At 35.8% G+C, this 16,027-nt stretch overlaps 1 protein-coding gene across 1 annotated transcript in view; it reads left to right on the forward strand.

The window, feature by feature from the left end:
• Lrrc69 (leucine rich repeat containing 69) overlaps positions 1–16,027 on the forward strand; it is a 99,314-nt gene that overhangs the window by 71,592 nt on the left and 11,695 nt on the right. Inside the window, 1 exon segment of the mRNA XM_004841951.4 lies at positions 4,007–4,186. Within this exon segment, the coding sequence (XP_004842008.2) occupies positions 4,007–4,186 (180 nt within the window).

The following is a 16,027-nucleotide window of genomic DNA, read 5'->3' on the forward strand; positions in this document are numbered from 1 at the left end:
TTTAACTTGTCTATATCCCTAGTGAATGAATGAATATGATCCAGAACTTAAAACAAATTGATGAGAGTATAAAGAACAAGAGAGCGTATTAGAAGATTCCTTTCACAATGGATCAGTTAGATCCTCCCATATTTGAGTATTATTCTCCCTCACAACTTTGAATTTTCCAGATCTATTTAGGTCTAGAGCTGAACATGTAAAATTGTTAGACTTTCAGGAATTTCATAGGGTTCAAATTTCCCGGCTGTAGGAAAAAACCAACAATTAAGCCATTGGCTTAATTTATTTTAAAATGCTCCTTCCACTCATTGTATAAGAAATACATGTTTATAACTAAACCTGGAAAATACAAACAAACAATGAAGAAAATAAAAATTAGTTAAAATATACTGATTTAGAAAATAGTTCTTACATTGAAAGTAAAACAAACTCATTTAGTGAAATTAGAAAAAAACTAATGGAAGTTAATTCCCAGGAACCTAGTACACAGAGCTATATGTAACTACTCTTTTCTAATATTTCTTCTTCTAAATTTCCTGTGCATACAGAATATATTTTAAATTAAAGATGAATTTAAACTCTACATACTCTTTAAATATTTGTTTCTTCACTCAAAATGTGAATTTCTTTTCAACCAGAAAAAGAAAACTAAGACATCTTTTATATCAGTGTATATTAAGATATATTTTGATGGGTTAATAGTATTCTGTTAGGTCATATTTCTAAGTACTTCCCCACTGTTAAATGCTTAGGTTATATATATCTTTTTTTTTTTCTTTTTGGGCCCTTATAAACAAGAATATCAGGACCATTCTCAGTTTATTTCTAGCTTATGTCCATATGATCCATATGGATGAAATTAGTAAGCCAAAGAGCTGGCTTCTTTCACAGATGCGCTCTTTCCAAACTTCTTTTCAGAGAATGTTCTCACAAACATCACTATTTCCCCAAACATCATTACTTCCTACTCTTATATAGAAAAAATACTCTTTTGAATTTCAACAGCAAATCATTAAAAAAATTGCAATGTTTAATCCTTCAGAACCAATTTTTCTTTTGCATCAAGAATTTCAGAATAAAGATGATAACTCCTATTTTAAGCTTACTGTGAACAAGGCACTATTATTTATTTTTAGTTTTTCCTTAAATTCTTTTATTGGTACATTTTAGGTATACAAAACATTTACATTTATCATTGGAACTTGTACCTTTACATGATGTATCTTGGTTCTTATTTTTTCCCTATTCCCTGCCCTCCCTTCACCCCCTCCACCCTCCCCTATTTACAAAGACTTTGTTTCCATTTTTTTCTTTTCTCATTAGTTTTCCTTTCCCTTCTTTCCTTTCCCCTACCCCTCTCACTTCCCCTACCCCTTTGGACCTTTTCTTCCTATTTCACATTATCAATTATTCATTTTAATCCTTATTCACACTTTCAGTTTCTTACACCAGAGAAATTATTCGGTATTTACACATGTGAAGGCACTATTATTTATGCTTAACAACAATTAATGAAGTCCTTCAATAACCCTAAAGACGTGGGTTCCATTACTGCCTCTTTTAAAAATAGATATGGAAACAGTCCCAGAAAGGTTAAATAACTTGTTTAAGGTCACAGAGGTAGTGTTGGGACAGTGACACCAACTTAAGCAGTTGGGCTTTAACTCCACACTGCAATATTGCAAGGGAGGAAAGGGAAATGGAGACAGGATAAGCCTGGGTTGGAGGATATTCGGTATGTGGAGGAGGCTGGATGAGCAGTTAACTCAAGGTGATGTCTGTCTTTCAGAGCGCCCTCAAGGGCAAGAATATTGGTAATGCTTACAGTGACAGACCAATATTTCTGTCTTGTGATTTTTCTTCAATAGTGGGGAATGAACTTAGGGCTTCACAATGAGCTACGTCCCCAGCACTTTTTAAAATTTATTATTTTTTATTAGTACATGTTTGCAGTACATAATGTTTACATTTCTTTTGGGGAGTTGTTGAATGTGATATTTGAAACTGTAAGGCCTGGGAGCACAAGAGTTAATTTTATACGTGTTGTATATATGGCATCATTAAATTGTATATTTTCAAAAACTGCATCGACTATATCTATAAGAGGGGTCCTAAAATATATTATTGGTCAGCTTATTATTATCTACTTTATTGATACTTTTCCAAGTAATACATTTATTTTGTATTTTAATGGTATGCATTATTCTCCCAAAGTAACACATTATCAGGAGGTAGAAAAATATAAATAATGACTGATCATAGTTGTCAAGAGATATACTGCGTGCCACAAACATATTTGGGTAGGGGAATCATAAATGGAAAAAGTAATTGTTTAAATTTATTTATAGATCTTATATATTTCAGCAAATTCTTCTACCTTCTATTGAGGAGAGTGAATCCTTGTCTGAGTTTTCTGCAGCTTTGTAATGAGATTAGCCACTGAATTCATGTAGCTAATCATTTACCTGTAAAATGAATATTTTGTTTAGGATCACAAGTTATACTCTACTAAAGCAGCGAGAGAAAGGGTGGCAATAAACAACTGATCTAGCAGTGCGGGTTGCATTAGTGCTTTCAGATGTATCTGTCCCATTGACCCCTGTCAGATAACCATCTAGAAGAAAGTGCTTAAGTGATCACGAGTTTGTTTTGTTGAAGGACCAGACATTTAAGGAAACCATACCCAGGGTTGTTGTATGAAGGCAGCTTTCCCATACTCTTGTTACCTGGAAAAGATAGGGAAGTAGGGAACAAGGATATGGCAATTTATAGAATTTTGTTGTTATTTGAATTTTGAAAAAAAGATTTTAATTGGAATGAATAAGTGAAAGATTATGTCTGTCTGTCTGTCTACATGTATGCATTCCCCAAAATTCTGATCAGAGCCTGATGTGAATTATTCTAATACTACTGAGAAATAAATTTTTTATTTTGGCCAGGAAATAAAAATAAACTAAGCCCATACACTATTAAAATTTCAGGCAGTGTTTGTGCAACATTTACACAGGATTTCCACTCTGCTAGCATCAACAATGAGGGGCATTTAGAGTAAGACAAACGTTTGTTTTCTTTGCTTGGTCAGTAAAGACAATACACACACACACACACACACACACACACACACACAAATTTTTAACTTTAAAACGATGGTCCTGGTAAAAGGCACTTCCTTTTCCTCAATACCCTTTTTATTACTTAGCATTTATAATATTATTATTGCACAAAGTCAATTTTCTGAACATTGATGTGACTAGGTCTAACACAGGTTGAATTTATTGTTCTTCAACAAGGTTGAGTTAGGGGGCCCGGGGATTTAGCTCAGTGGTTTCGCCGCCTGCTGCGCAAGCGCAAAGACCCGAGTTCGATGCCCGGTACCAAAAGAAAAAAAAAAAAAGATTAAAAAAATAAATAAATACAATCAAAGTTTAAAAACAAAACAAAACAAGGTCGAGTTAATCAGGTACAAAAGGCGGCTAATAATTTAGACTAGCCATTCTCAAACTATCTGTGCATACAGATAGATTACTTGAGACCCTCATTGAAATTTTAATTCAGTAGTGGGGTACCTCTGGTATCCTGCATTTCTGATAAGCTTCTCAGACAATCCAGATTCTACTGGTTTGTGAGCCAGTTTAAATATATTGGATTTAGATCTTAGTGAATATGGCAGTGTTAATTTTTTGAGTCTAATTTGAATGTAAAGTCTTAGTTTATTGTAAAGAAATATACCAAATTTGAACCTAAACTATATCTAATTTTATAAAATAGGTAATGCAAATTTATTATGACTTGAATTCTTATATCCAAGAAACTTAAATGTGTTACAATGTAAGTCACTTACTTTCTTATGTTAATGAAAAATTTTATATGTATGTATTATATACCAGAATCTTAGTTTAACAGTGTAAGGAAGAAGACAAAAATTTATATTAGTAAAATGGAAATCAATGTAATGTACGATTTTTGAAAATAATTTTAGGAACAACATTCTTCTTTTTTAATTTAGGAAATAACATCAAGATTTGTCATGAATCAGCTAGCTGCAAAGAATCCTTTTCTAATGCATGCCGTAGAACAGTATCCAGAGGTTAGGAACATAATCTCTGAGGGAAAAAACTGTGCAATATGTGGAAAATTCTTTTTAACCATATGGCTAGAATGTGTTCAATTTGTTCCTCCATCGAAGGTAAATAATGCTTCTTTGTATGAATGTTATCTAAGCCGACCTATACTGACTATGTAGACCCATATCTATGAATTGTTTTCTGTGATAAGTATACTGTTAATTTTGGTTAGACAAATGCAAATTAAGTAGCTGTAATGGACATCACCTATTACATTTATGTTTAAATTCTTTCATTTATCAAACACCTACATTCAATAAAAATTCTGGGTAAATTGAAAAATTTTAATTCACAAATCCCTTTCATACCTGAATCTTATTAATAAAACTAGAGCTATGCTTCCTTAGGGAGAAGAGTACTCAGTAGCCTGTTATGAGCTTTGGGTTGAGAAAAAGTGAATGTGCTGGTGAGTTTTTTATCATAATAATGTAGTAAATGTGCTGAGTATAATAAATATGCTGAGATATGTGCCTGTAACACTACGTCCCCTACCAGGTATTCATCCTTGGGTGATCCACAAAGCTTGTAAAGGATGTTCTAGACCAGTGTTCAGCAGACTTCTTTTTCTGTACATGGCCAGATAATAAATATTTTAGGCGGTGTGGTCTCCGTGACAACTACAGAACACTCCTTTGTAGCAAAAATATGTCTGTAGACAATATGTAAATAAATGTGACTGTGTTGCAATGAAACTTTATTTATAAACCTTCAAACTTGAATTTAACATTTTGCTCTCATGTCATGAAATATTTCTCTTTTTCAAATAACCATTTAAAAATGTGAAAACCATTCTTAGATGACATGTTGTATGAAAACAGAATGTAGGCCTGATAAAATTGAGGTCCACAGTTTGCCTATACCTGTTCTAGACTGTTCGGTATTGGTTCTTAACATTATAGTTTCCTTTCTACTTTTGGTGAGTTCTTGGCCTCTCAGTGTAGCATAGGGCAATACTTGGTGATAATGGTAAATAAATTTATAAAAACAGATACAGTTCCTACCATTTTGAAGATTTTCATATGGTGAAAGAGGGAAACATTAAACAAACGAATGCATATGCAATTGTAAATTATAATAAATATTATGACATAAAAGAATAGTGTATTTGTTTTGGGGGGGCTGATGTAATTGTACCACATATTGGGTGGCTCAAACAACAGAAATTTGTTGTCCCATAGTTCTGGAGGCTGGAAGTCCAATATCAAGTTATTGGTAGGGTTGATGCTTTCCAAGGGCTGTGAGGAATAATCCATTCTAGGCCTCTCTCCTTGATTTGTAAATGGCCATCTTCTCCCTGTGTCTCTTCACATTGTCTTCCTTTTATGTGTATCTGCGTTCAAATTTCCCTTTTTTATAGACACCAGTCATATTTAATTAGGGTCCATACTAATGACCTCATTTTATCTTGATTTCACCTATCGCCAAACTATCTAAATCTTGGAGTTGTAAAGAATGGGTGACATTAGGCTCAAGTAGTATTTGTGCCAATAAAGGAATTGAACTGAATAAAGAAACTGAATTGAATCTGCTTACACCTGTTTCAGTGGGTCTTATCACTAGCTGCTCACCAGATGTACCTAAGGAGCTTTCTAAGAATACAGATATCTCACCCCATATCTACTAAATCAGAATGTGATTTAGGTAGTACCTACGCATTCATGTTTTTATGAAGTTTCCTATTTGATTTTAATGTATAGTCAGGGCTGAGAATCTCTGCACTTTCTGTCTAAGGCTGTCTGAGAACACAGGGCCATAAGCTATATCTTCCTAACTTTAGGGAGCAAAGCCTACTTGGTGACTTATACATAAGCGAAGAGTCAAAATCATGGGTTGAATATATGAATCAATAAATGACCTTTAGTGACAAGGATGGGGTATAAATAATAGTAAAAAGAAAAGGAGGTGTTTTGGGAGTGGTAAACCCACTGTGTAGATGACAGATGACAGGTGCATACTTTGCCATGGCTCCCACCTTTTAAACTGAGTGAATCCTCAGAAAGGTTGCTTTGGAGCACACTGGGGAGTTTTCTCTCCATCAGTTTACTTCTTGGAGTCCACACAATGAAGAGCTTTCAATGTATCCTGCTGGAAACAAAACAAAGCTCCTGCACACAGGATGTTGGGTCCCTGAATATCTATGGAGCATGATGAGGGCTCTTGAACCTGTTGCTTTCCCCAGGGGACCTTCTGTGAATGCTCATAATGAGTTTTCACTGGTGTTATTAGTTGTTTCATGGGTTTGCTTTTCTAGTTGTTGGGTGAAATCATCACTACTTGTACTTCAGAGACATATTATCTCTTTGAAAACTACTAATTGTTGGAATTTCTTTCACAAAAGTCTCTGTGTACTGTTCATGAAGTCCAGTAAGGACAAGATCGCCCCACCTCAAATTTTTATTTAAAAAAAATCAAAAGCAACAAAAAATCGTTCATGAATAGTATAGGCAATGTTTATATATCCTTTACTCAGAATCACTGATTTTTAATATTTGGTTCCATTGGCTTTATTGGTTATTTTTTGCCTTTAAAAATCCATCATGTCAAAAACAAATTTGACATTGACAAAAACAAGAAAATAGCTTACAAAGAGAGATTATATTACTTTCTAGGATAACATTTTTAAAAAATAGACTAATTACAAAAAAATATAGTTAAGTATATATCTGTGCATCATCCCAACTGGAAAGCTTTTATTCGGGTTCATCTCTGATTACTCAATATTTATGGTCCAGAAAATAAGTGGGTTATTTTAGATAGACTAACCAATTATTAGGCTTTAAAAGTTCCTAGTATTGTCCCTTACTGCTAAGAAACAGAGCACACATTTTTATAAGGATCACTTTAAATAGGTCATTTATAATCTTGTAGAAAAAAATCAAGGAACTGTCATTGGAATTCATATTACCTGATGTCAGGTATTTACCTGGGAATGTTATTTTGATCCCCAGAACAAGAAATGGGTAAGAGATCTCAGTCAGTTATAATTGTGGTATAGAGCTTCCAAAATTTATCTTACAATGTCCTTTGCTTGAATTTTTGTAACCAGCAAATATTTTCAAATGTTATACAAGATAACCCATTCTTTAAAAATGAGTTTTCACTCATCACAAAGGAATGATGATAAAATAGTTAAGAAAGAATATGGATCTCATTCCTTACAAACTGTATGTCGTTAAAAATCCATACCATCACTGTAATCCAGTTTGGCACTATGTTTGCAAAACACTTCATTGAAGAATTGGGATTTTAAAAAGAAGGCTAATTTTTTCTCTTGATTCTCTCTCTTTATTTATGAATAAATTATATTTATATTAGGCACACCTACTTGTACTTAAGAAGAACAAATTTTAAAAGGAGAAACTTTTACTCAGAGAAAGCATCCTCGATCCGGTTACAAGTGTCATTGGCTCTTTCATAAAACTTCTCTATGAATAAGGAATAGTCAGTTATTTAGTGTTTTAAAACTTTGATACTTCTGTTGTGGAAATGTCTTTGTTAGACTTAAGTCAGTGTTTATGCTAGAAAGTTTTGAAGTCTTCCTGGCACTTAGCAAAGTTTGAATTTATTTGTTCACTTGCTGTTTGATGTCTCACTCTACCATTGAATCTAAGCTCAAGTAATTCAAGGACCATTTTTGTTCACCATTGTATATAGGGAGCTTAGCACAGTGCCTATACAGTACATATTTTAATTCCATGACTGATGAATCAGAAGACCTGGATTTTAATAACAGCTCCTTTTTCTACTTTTTATTAGGTTACAAATGTATTACATCAAGTGTATCTTAGAGAAAATTCTGGCAGAGCTGTTGCTGAGGGGAAATATCAAAGTTTTTTTTAAAAAATGCACTACTTAGAACTAACCATACAGTAAGAGAGAACATTGAAATAATTGTTTGGTAGGAATTTAAAAGACAAAATCAGCTGGACATTAAAAAATTAAGTGAAAAGCAAGATCATCAGTGGGAAAGTGAGGACAGAAATGTATGTTGTTCCTCAAAATGGAAGTAAATATATAATCTTGATCACATATGTAACCTATTTGTGAATTGTTCTCAACATCATCTGGAATGGATTGTTGTATTCAAGAGACATTTAATGAGTACAGTGTGTCAGATTACTTGGCAAAAGTTGGCAAAACACTCTGCTTTCCACTGGCCATGTTTTGAACACCTTGGACAACTTGCCATGATCATTTTTGCTCCGACAGATTCTTTCTGAAAATCATCTGATGAGCTGCTGCTCTCATTGCAAGTTTCTCATGCTGAAATTGCAACCTAATAAAAATAGCCACCACCAACACTTATTTGGCTGTGAGTGTATGTCTGACGCTGTGCTAGACCTGTCACCTGGAATACATCAACTGATGTTCAAAACAACTACAGGACTCTGATGAGAAATCCTAAGAACAGAGAAGTCAAGTCATTTTGCCAAGTTCACAAAGTTGCCAAATGGAGACTCTAGGGAGAAAACTTCTGCATATGATTCCTCGTTCTTAACCAGATCTGCTGGACTACCTTTTCTATGCTTTTAAATCCATTTATTCCTCAGTTACTTCAATTGAATTTAAGATATTCAGGTTGAAAAGTCTTCTTTCGTCATCATTTATCCACTCAAACTCCTAAACAATGGTTATCATAGTGCATGCTTAACACTAGAGTCACATAGTTGATGCATAATAAGGAGAGTTTCATTTTAAAATTAAGGCTTTCAAACAGGAAAGGATAATTGCATTCTTATAATAAGTAGACATAGAAGTGCTCCAGGTGCTATGAGAAGAAGGTATTTTAATTAAATGGGATGTTTTCCAGTCTGTCTCTGGGGCCTAGTGTAGAGATTGTGTTTGCTGTTTAAAGAATACATAATAAAAGTTAAAATTACTCTCAGAGGTATTGCTTGAAAACATTCTCTGAAGAATATGGAGGCATTAACATAAGGAACCAGTGGACAGTTATTAAAGTGAAGCACCTGCTTGTGCAAAGGGACTGTTGTGATAATAAATTGCACAGTGTTCCTGGGGACTGGCTCAAGGTGAAGTGTGGGAGACCAGCTTAGAGAGAAGCAAGTGAGACAAGAGTCTCTCATAGGTGAAGATTGAACTTCATTTTGAAAGCTACTGTATTCGTTTGCTAGGACTTCCACAACAAACTACCACAGACTGGGGGGCTTTAACAACAGAAATTTATTTTCTCAGAATTTGGAGGCTGGAAGTTCTAGACCAAGGTGTCCAAAGTATTGGACTCTTCTGCAGCCTCTCTCCCTAACTTGTAGAGGTCTGCCTTTCCTTGTGTCTTAAAGTGTTCTTTCCTTGATGTGTTTCTGAGTCCAAATTTCCTATTCTTATAAAGGTATTAGTCATATTAGGGCATATCATGATTGACCTAATTTTAATCTGATTACTAGTTTAAAGACTGTATCTCCTCATTCAGTCTCATTGAGAGATAATGGAGGGTAAGACTTCAAAATATGGAATTTTAGGTGACACAGTTCAGCCCATCCCTGTAGTTATTGAAGCTGTGGAGTATCAAGAAGAAATGTTTGCTTTACAGAGAAAGGTTAGATCTCTTGATGTGGATTTAAGGACTACTTATTTAAGTCTAATTCTTGAAATCATAGGAATGGAGATTGCCCAAGGAGGCTTATCAGTGGGGAGAGAAGACCAGAAAGACAAAACCTTTGAGGGCAACAGTATTAACCAGGTGGGCAAAAGTGGGAATTAGGAAAGGAGAATAAGAAGGAACTGGCAGAGACAAAAGGGGCAAAGCCAGGTAGAAAGGGTGGCACACATCTTGCAGCTGTAAAACACAGACATGCAACAAACAAGACTTTCTTGCTTATTATTTTGCTGAACTAAGCTTTTAGATACTCATTTTACTGGACAGTTTATTCTAGTTCATTGCAGGCTTACGTGGTGATTTTAGGATGTTTTCAGTTGTTTTAGGTTTAATCTTGATTATTTAGGATTTCCTTCCTCTTGCTTTCTCTCAGTATTACTGTTTTTGGAGCTCTTATATAAGGAATGTCATGGCATAGAATGTGGGAGCAGAATATTCTCTCAATGTCCCCTATTTCAGTGGGCACTTCTGAAGTGTATGATCACCCTGTCTAGATCTGAAATATGGTCCTAATTCCATTATGGCGTCTGCTGAGGGATCTATTTCTCTGCATCTCCCTCTTTGTCACTGTGTCTTCTTGTTCTGTCATTGAAGTCCCTTTGGTTTTCTGGTCCTTTTACAACTGCTTCCATAGTACTCTCTGCACATGAGAAATTTTGGCTGCTCTTTTCTTCTAATATAAGGTAAAAAATGAGATTATTAAAGATTCCAAAATGAGAGAAAAAGCAGGGATGGACAACTGGAGGAGGAAAGTGGTGTCCATTGTGTCCCAGTAGGAGTGCTACCAGGAGGTTACATTGATTAGAAGTCTGATAGGAACACGGAAGTGATAGCACATGTTGTCTAATCTCCCATAAAGGTAGAAGTGAAAGATAGGAAAGCTATAGCATGTTCTCTGGAAAGATGGAGACTGGAGGAAAGACTTTGAAATATGTACATGACTGTAGGATGTGGAACGATCAGCAGATAATGAAGCTTAAAAGTAGTGTGTGTTGTGAACCAAATTAGGAAGATTTTAATGCTTTAACTCTGTCCTGATACAATTAGGAACTATTAGGTAACAGCATGAACCTCATGTATTCCATCGTATTAAGGAACTGAATAAACCAAGGAATTGATGAAAAAAATGACTAGTGGTAGTGCTTTTCAACTTACAAAATGATTTTTACATATTTTTTTCTTTTCAATACCATTTTTGATGATTACTATATATAGGGTACTCCGTTAGGCTCTTTAAATCCAAAACATATTTTATGCCATTGAAGAGATCACAGACTATTTAAAATACAGTGTTATCAGAAGAATAAGTGGAAGTAGGATGATAGATCATTTTCACATGGAAAGGAGATAAAGAGATGAAGGGAAGAGAAGGGGAGGGTGGAGAAAAGAATAAAGAATAAAAAGGAATTAAAATGTGTTAGGTACATGTTGCAACTTTGTACAAGAAATGTAAACATTATGTTCTTCAAACATGTACAAATGAAATTTTTAAAAATTAATTTTATTGGTACATTTTAGATACACAATATAATGACATTTATCATTGGAAATTTGCATCCTTACATAATCTCTCTTGGTTCTTATTTTATCCCCATTCCCCTGCCCTCCCTTCAACCCCTCCATCCCTCCCTAGTCACAAAGACTTTGTTTCCATTTTTTCATTTTCTTATATTAATTCCATTCCCTTCTTTCCTTTCCCCTACCCCTCCAACTTCCCCTTTCCCTTTGCCCCTTTTCTTCCTATTTCATGTTATCTATTACACCTTTTAGTCCTTATGTACACTTTCAGTTTCTCACACTAGAGAAACTATTTGGTATTTACACATGTGTGTCCTATTTATTTCACTTCAGAGTATGGCCTCAATGTGCATCCATTTAGTTATAAATGTCTCTAGTTTCTCCATTTTTGATGGCTGAGTAGTACTCCATTTTATACAAAAACCATATTTTCTTTATCCAGTCTCCAGCTGATGGACAATTGGGCTGCTTGCAAGGTTTAGCTATCACGAATTTTGCTGATGTGCACATGGGTGCACATATATCACTGTGGCATGATTCTTTTAATTCTTTGGGGAAGATCCCCAGCATGGGAATAGCTAGGTCAAATGGGACTTCCAGTCCTAGTTCTTTGAGGTATCTCCATACTGATTTCCACAGTGGTTGCACCAGTCTGCACTCCTACCAGCAGTGGAGCAAGGTTCCTCTTTCCCCACAGCCCCGCCAGCATTTGTTATTGGTTGATTTCATGATAGCAGCCATTCTTTCTGGGGTGAGGTGGAATCTCAGCATTGTTTTCATTTGTATCTCTCGAATGACCAGTGATGTTGAACATTATTTCATATGTTTATTTGCTATTTCTACTTCTTTGCCTGAGAAATGTCTGTTCATTACAGATGCCCATTTTTGGATTGGGTCTTTAAACTTGGGATGTCTGATTTTTTTAAAGTTCTTTATAGACTGTAGATATAGACCTTTGTCTGAGGAACAGCAGGTGAAAATTTTTTCCCACATTGTGGGTTGTCTCTTTACACTGTTGGTGGTTTCTCTTGCTGTGCAGAAGCTTTTTAATAAGAAGAGATCCCACTTGTTGATTCTTTGTGCTAGTTCACGGGCAACTGAGGTTTTGTTCATGAAATCTTTCCCTACACTAATTCTTCAAGAGTTCTACCTAACATTTCTTCCAGCCAGTTTACTGTTTCTGTTTTAATATTTAGAGCTTTGATCCACTTCCATTTTAGTTTAGTGCACGGTGAGAGATATAGGTCTAGTTTTAATCTTTGGCAAGTTGAAACCCAATTTTTCCAGTACCATTTATTTTTTTTATTTTTTATTTTTTGTATTAAATTCTTTTATTGGTACATTGTAGGTATACAACACAATTACATTTCTCATTGGGAATTGTACCTTTACATAATGCATCTTGGTTCTTATTTTTTCCCCATTCCTAGCCCTCCCTTCACGCCCTCCACCCTTCCCTATTTACAAAGACTTTATTTCCATTTTTTCCATTTCTCATCATTTTTCCTTTCCCTTCTTTCCTTTCCCCTGCCCCTCCCACTACCCCTACCCCTTTGGACCTTTTCTTCCTATTTTACATTATCGATTATCCATTCTAATATTGGTACATTTTAGGTATACAATGTAATGACATTCATCATTGGAAATTTGCACCTTTACATAGTCTGTCTTGGTTCTTATTTTTCACCCTTGTCCAGCCCTCCCTTCAACCCCTCCAGTCCTATTTACAAAGATTTTGTTCCTATTTTTCCATTTTCTCGTATTAATCCCATTCCCTTCTATCCTTTCCCCTAGCCCTCCCACTTCCTTCCCCTTTGTCCCTCTTCTTCCTATTTCACATTACCTATTATACATTTAGTCCTTATTTACACTTTCAGTTTCTCACACCAGAGAAATTATTCGGTATTTACACATGTGTGTTCTATTTATTTCACTTAAGAGTATTGCCTCAGTGTGCATACACTTAGCTATAAATGTCTCTAATTTCTCATTTTTTATGGCTGAGTAGTACTCCATTTTATAAAAAGACCACATTTTCTTTATCCAGTCTCCAGTTGATGGGCATTTGGGCTGTTTCCAAGTTTTAGCTATTACAAACTGTGCTGCTATGAACATGGGTGCACATACATCACTGTGGTATGATTCTTTTAATTCTTTGGGGAAGATCCCCAGCAGTGGACTAGCGGGGTCAAATGGGACTTCCAGTCCTAGTTCTTTGAGGTATCTCCATACTGGTTTCCACAGTGGTTGCAACAGTCTACACTCCCACTAGCAGTGGAGCAGGATTCCTCTTTCCCCACAGCCCCACCTGTCGCGTTCGCCTTTGACCAGCAATGACGACGCAACACCAACGCTCTTCTTCTAGCAGTTTATTCAGGAAAACTTAACATTCTTTTTCTTCTACCCCTGGGGAGCACCCGTCCCTAGAATAAGTACCCCTGAACCAACCAATCACGGATAGTCATGTGGCGAATGCGGATAGGTACACGTAAGAGGGGGCAGAGCATCAGACACATCACAGCCAAATAAGGAGTTGTTTATCATAAAGAGCTCTCGCCGTCGGGATGGCGGAAGGCGGAAACCAGCGCCATCTTTAAGGCGCGGCACACGCAGCTCTCCACACCCACCAGCATTTGTTATTGGTTGATTTCATGATAGCAGCCATTCTTTCTGGAGTGAAGTGGAATCTCAGTGTTGTTTTCATTTGCATCTCTCAAATGACCAGTGATGTTGAACATTTTTTCATGTATTTATTTGCTATTTCTACTTCTTTGTCTGAGAAATGTCTGTTCATTTCAGCTGCCCATTTTTCGATTGGGTCTTTAAATTTGGGAGGTCTGATCTTTTAAAGTTCTTTATAGATTCGAGATAGTAGACCTTTGTCTGAGGAAGAGCAGGTGAAGATTTTTTCCACATTGTGGGTTGTCTCTTCACACTGCTGGTGGTTTCTCTTGCTGTGCAGAAGCCTTTTAATAAGAAGAGATCCCATTTGTTGATTGTTTGTGCTAGTTCACGGGCAACTGGGGTTTTGTTCATAAAATCTTTTCCTACACCGATGTCTTCAAGGGTTCTACCTCACCTGTGTTCCAACTGGTTCAGAGTTTCTATTTTAATATGTAGATCTTTAACCCATTTTGATTTTAGTTTAGTGTATGGAGAGAGATACAGGTCTAGTTTTAATCTTTGGCAAGTTGAAGCCCAATATTTCCAGCACCATTTATTAAAGAGGCTATCTTTCCTCCAGTGAGGGTGTTTGGCTCCTTTATCAAAGATGAGATGGCTGAGTGTGTCTGGAATTGTTTCTGCATCTTCTAATCTGTTCCACTGGTCCTCAAGTCTGTTTCTTTGCCAGTACCATGCTGTTTTTATCACAGTAGCTTTGTAGTAGAGTTGCAGGTTGGGGATTGTGATACCCCCAGCCATGTCTCTGTTACCTAGAATTGCTTTTGCTATTCTGGGTCTCTTCTTGTTCCAAATGAATTTTTGGATTGTTTTCTCGAGGTCTATGAAGTATGCTGCTGGGATCTCAATTGGAATTGCATTAAATCTATATAAGAGTTTTGGAAGTATGGCCATTTTCACTATATTAATCCTTCCTACCCAGAAGCAGGGGATGTCTGTCCATTTTCTGATATCATCTTCAATCTCTCTTTTCAGAGTGCCATAGTTTTCAGAGAAGAGGTCTTTGATTTCTTTCATTAGGATGATTCCTAGGTATTTCAGTCTTTTGGATGCTATTGTGAAAGGAATTATTTTCCCTATTTCTCTCTCAGTGAGTCTGTCATTGGTGTAGAGGAAAGCTATTGATTTTTGTGTGTTGACCTTGTAACCATCTACTTGACTGAATTTGGTTATTAAGTCTAGAAGACTTTTGGTGGAGTTCTTGGGGTCTTCTATATAGCGTATCATGTCATCTGCAAATAATGACAATTTGACTTCTTCATTTCCTATCTTTATTCCTTTTATTTCTTTCTCTTGTCTAATTGCCGTGGCTAATGTTTCCAGAACTATATTGAACAAGAGTGGTGATAGTGGGCATCCTTGTCTTGTTCCTGATTTTAGTGTGAAGGATTTCAGTTTTTGACCATTTAGTATGATATGAGCTGTTGGTTTTTCATAGATGGCTTCTATCAGTTTGAGGTAGAGACCATCTATTCCAATTTTTGTAGGATTTTTATCATAAATGCATGTTGGATTTTGTCAAATGCTTTTTCTGCATCTATGGAGATAATCATATGGTTTTTGTCCTTGACTCTATTGATATAGTGCATTGCATTGATTGATTTTCATATATTGAACCATCCCTGCATCCCTGTTATGAATCCCACTTGATCAGGGTGTATGATCTTCTTGATGGTCACCTGCATTCTGTTTGCCAGTATCTTATTAAGGATTTTTGCATCTATGTTCACTAGTGAGATTGGCCTATAGTTCTCTTTTTCAGTTGGGTCTTTCTCTGCTTTGGGGATCAAGGTGATGCTTGCTTCCAGGAATGAATTTGGGAGTATTGCTTCCCTTTCAATTTCATTGAAGAGTTTAAACAGTAGTGGTGGCAGCAGTTCCTCTCTAAATGTCTTGTAGAATTCAGCAGTGAAGCCATCAGGGCCTGGGCTTTTCTTAGTTGATAAGTTTTTAATTACATTTTCAATTTCATTGGTTGATATTGGGTTGTTCAGAATTTTTAGGTCTTCTTCGTTCAACTTTGGCAATTCATATGTATCTAGGAATCTGTCCATTTCTTCTGTGTGTCCATCTTATTGGCATATAGGTT

The sequence above is a fragment of the Heterocephalus glaber genome, unplaced genomic scaffold (genome assembly GCF_053883595.1).
Source record: "Heterocephalus glaber isolate CG9 unplaced genomic scaffold, H.glaber_assembly_v1.0 deba00001553, whole genome shotgun sequence".
NCBI classification, from domain to species: domain Eukaryota; kingdom Metazoa; phylum Chordata; class Mammalia; order Rodentia; family Bathyergidae; genus Heterocephalus; species Heterocephalus glaber.